This window comes from Cebus imitator, unplaced genomic scaffold (assembly GCF_001604975.1).
Source record: "Cebus imitator isolate Cc_AM_T3 unplaced genomic scaffold, Cebus_imitator-1.0 Scaffold0, whole genome shotgun sequence".
Lineage (NCBI taxonomy): Eukaryota > Metazoa > Chordata > Mammalia > Primates > Cebidae > Cebus > Cebus imitator.
In genome coordinates this window covers 21,139,061-21,141,270 of record NW_016107315.1, presented here as the reverse complement: position 1 = coordinate 21,141,270, position 2,210 = coordinate 21,139,061, and the positions used below count along the sequence as shown (strand labels likewise).

The window sequence follows — 2,210 nt, the reverse complement described above, 5'->3', positions numbered from 1 at the left end:
TCTCTTTTTCTCTCACTTCTCACATCATCTTTACTTGATCTCCGCAATAGAGGTTAAAGCAAAGTCTCTAGAAATATTCAAGAGTTCCTAATAAGAAAATAATTTTTAACTTTACCTGCCTTATTACAAGTAGTGATATTATATTATCTATCATTGTATTTTAAAATGGAGGAAGATATTGAGGACTGGATAAGTTTTAGCATGGTAAAATCTGTGGAAAATATGTAAAGTTGGCCAGGACTAGAACTGGAGACCTTTGAATCCCTGTTAGGTTTCTTTCACGGAGTTATTATTATTTTTAAACGAGGTCTCACTCTGCCACCCAGGCTGGAGGGCAATGGCTCAATCATAGCTCACTGCAGCCTCAACTTCCAGGGCTCAATCAATCCTCCCATCTTGGCCTTCCTAATTATTGGGATTACAGGTGTGAGCCATTACACCCAGCACCCCTGTCATGGAATATGCAAGAGTCTTCATGGATTGGATTTTCCCCCAGACATGATAAAAGTTTTCTTTTAGTTTGGCATGATCATTGCTTATCCTGGGGCACTGTCACAGGTTTCTGGCACACCAAACACCACCATAGTCATGCAGAATGAATGTGTTGAAGATAAGAAATGTGTGCCATCAGGGGAGGGCTGGGGGTTGGGGAGAGCATTAGGAAACAGAACTAATGCATGTTGGGCTTAGTATCTAGGTGATGGATTGATAGATGCAGTAAGCCACCATGGCACACGTTTACCCATGTAACAAACCTGCATGTCCTTCACATGTACCCTGGAACTTAACAAAATAAATAATAAAAAAAAATCTATATGACATATGTAGTATATAGCAGTATCAAGTTTTCCTTAGTATCAAGGTCATGATTCTGTTCACTGTCTCGCTCAACACTTTCTTTACCTTCTCATTTCTCAAGCTGTAGATAAAAGGGTTCAGGAGAGGGGTCACCACTGTGATGAGAACAGCAGCAACCTTGTCATAATCCAGCGAGGATTTCTGATTGGGTCTCACATACACAAAGATGTTGCTCCCGTAGGCAATGGAGACAACAGTGATGTGAGAAGCACAGGTAGAAAAAGCTTTCTGACGGCCCTGGTTGGAGGGGATACTCAGAATGGTGGAAATTATGCACACATAGGACCCAGTGGTGAATGCCAGGGAGCTCAGGATAACAAGAGCAGAGAGGAGAAGGTTTATCTTCTCAATGAGGTGAGTGTTTATACAGGCCACCTGTAGAAGAGGGGCAATGTCACAGAAAAAATGATTAATTTCTTTCCTACAGTAAGGTAGCCGTGTCACCACAATGGCTGGAACCAACACAGACAGGAAGGCTCCCACCCAGCATCCCAGAACCAACAGGAAGCAGGTCCTACTGTTCATGATGACAGTGTAGCGCAGTGGGTCACAGATAGCCACATAGCGGTCAAAGGACATCACTGCCAAGAGGATAAACTCCACTGTTCCCAGAAAGAAGTAGAAATATGTCTGGGTCATACAACCAGCAAAAGATATGGTTTTCTTTTCTCCTAGGAGGCACGCTAACAACTTTGGGGTAATGACGGTAGTATATAAGATATCCAGAAAGGACAAGTTACTGAGGAAAAAGTACATTGGAGTTTGCAGACGATGATCAATTCGTATCAGGGAGATGATGATGATGTTTCCTGTTGTTGTTAATGTGTAAGTTAACACAAGAAGCATGAAGAGAGATATTCGAATGTCCAGGAGAGCTGGGAAGGCAATTAGTGTGAATTCAGTCACAGTGCTCCAGTTTCCCATGTTGACCACTACATGGTAGGCAGGGTTTCCATGAAGAAACGAAAAAAGAAAAGTCAGCTTAGGTAATTTTGTAAATATCTGTGGAAGATGTATCGTGGCGAGTGTCTTATGTTGGGAGATGAGTCCTGGCAGGTAGGACTATCTGAAAGTTATTATTGTGCCACATTGGGACAGTCAAGATACTATTTAGGTACATGGTTTTTTTTTTTTTTTTTCTGTAAAATAATGTGATAAGGCTGGACAAAAAAGTCTAAGTTTCCTTCTAGTTATAAAATTTCTTTTTTTCTTGGAACTTAACAAAATAAATAATAAAAAAAAACTATGTGATATATGTAGTATATAGCAGTGTCAAGTTTTCCTTAGTATCAAGGTCATGATTCTGTTCACTGCCTCTCTCAACACTTCCTTTACCTTCTCATTCCTCAAGC

At 40.8% G+C, this 2,210-nt stretch overlaps 1 protein-coding gene across 1 annotated transcript; it reads right to left on the bottom strand.

The window, feature by feature from the left end:
* Positions 1-768: 768 nt before the first annotated feature.
* Positions 769-1,814, bottom strand: LOC108301212 (olfactory receptor 6M1). The gene has a single exon (XM_017524312.2). It carries the CDS (start codon positions 1,780-1,782, stop codon positions 841-843), a length of 942 nt encoding a protein of 313 aa, XP_017379801.1. The 5' UTR covers positions 1,783-1,814; the 3' UTR covers positions 769-840.
* Between the last annotated feature and the right edge of the window lie 396 nt (positions 1,815-2,210).

Coding starts and splice junctions, on each gene's coding strand:
- LOC108301212 (XM_017524312.2), bottom strand. CDS start 1,782: ATGGGAAACTGGAGCACTGTGACTGAATTCACACTAATTGCCTTCCCA.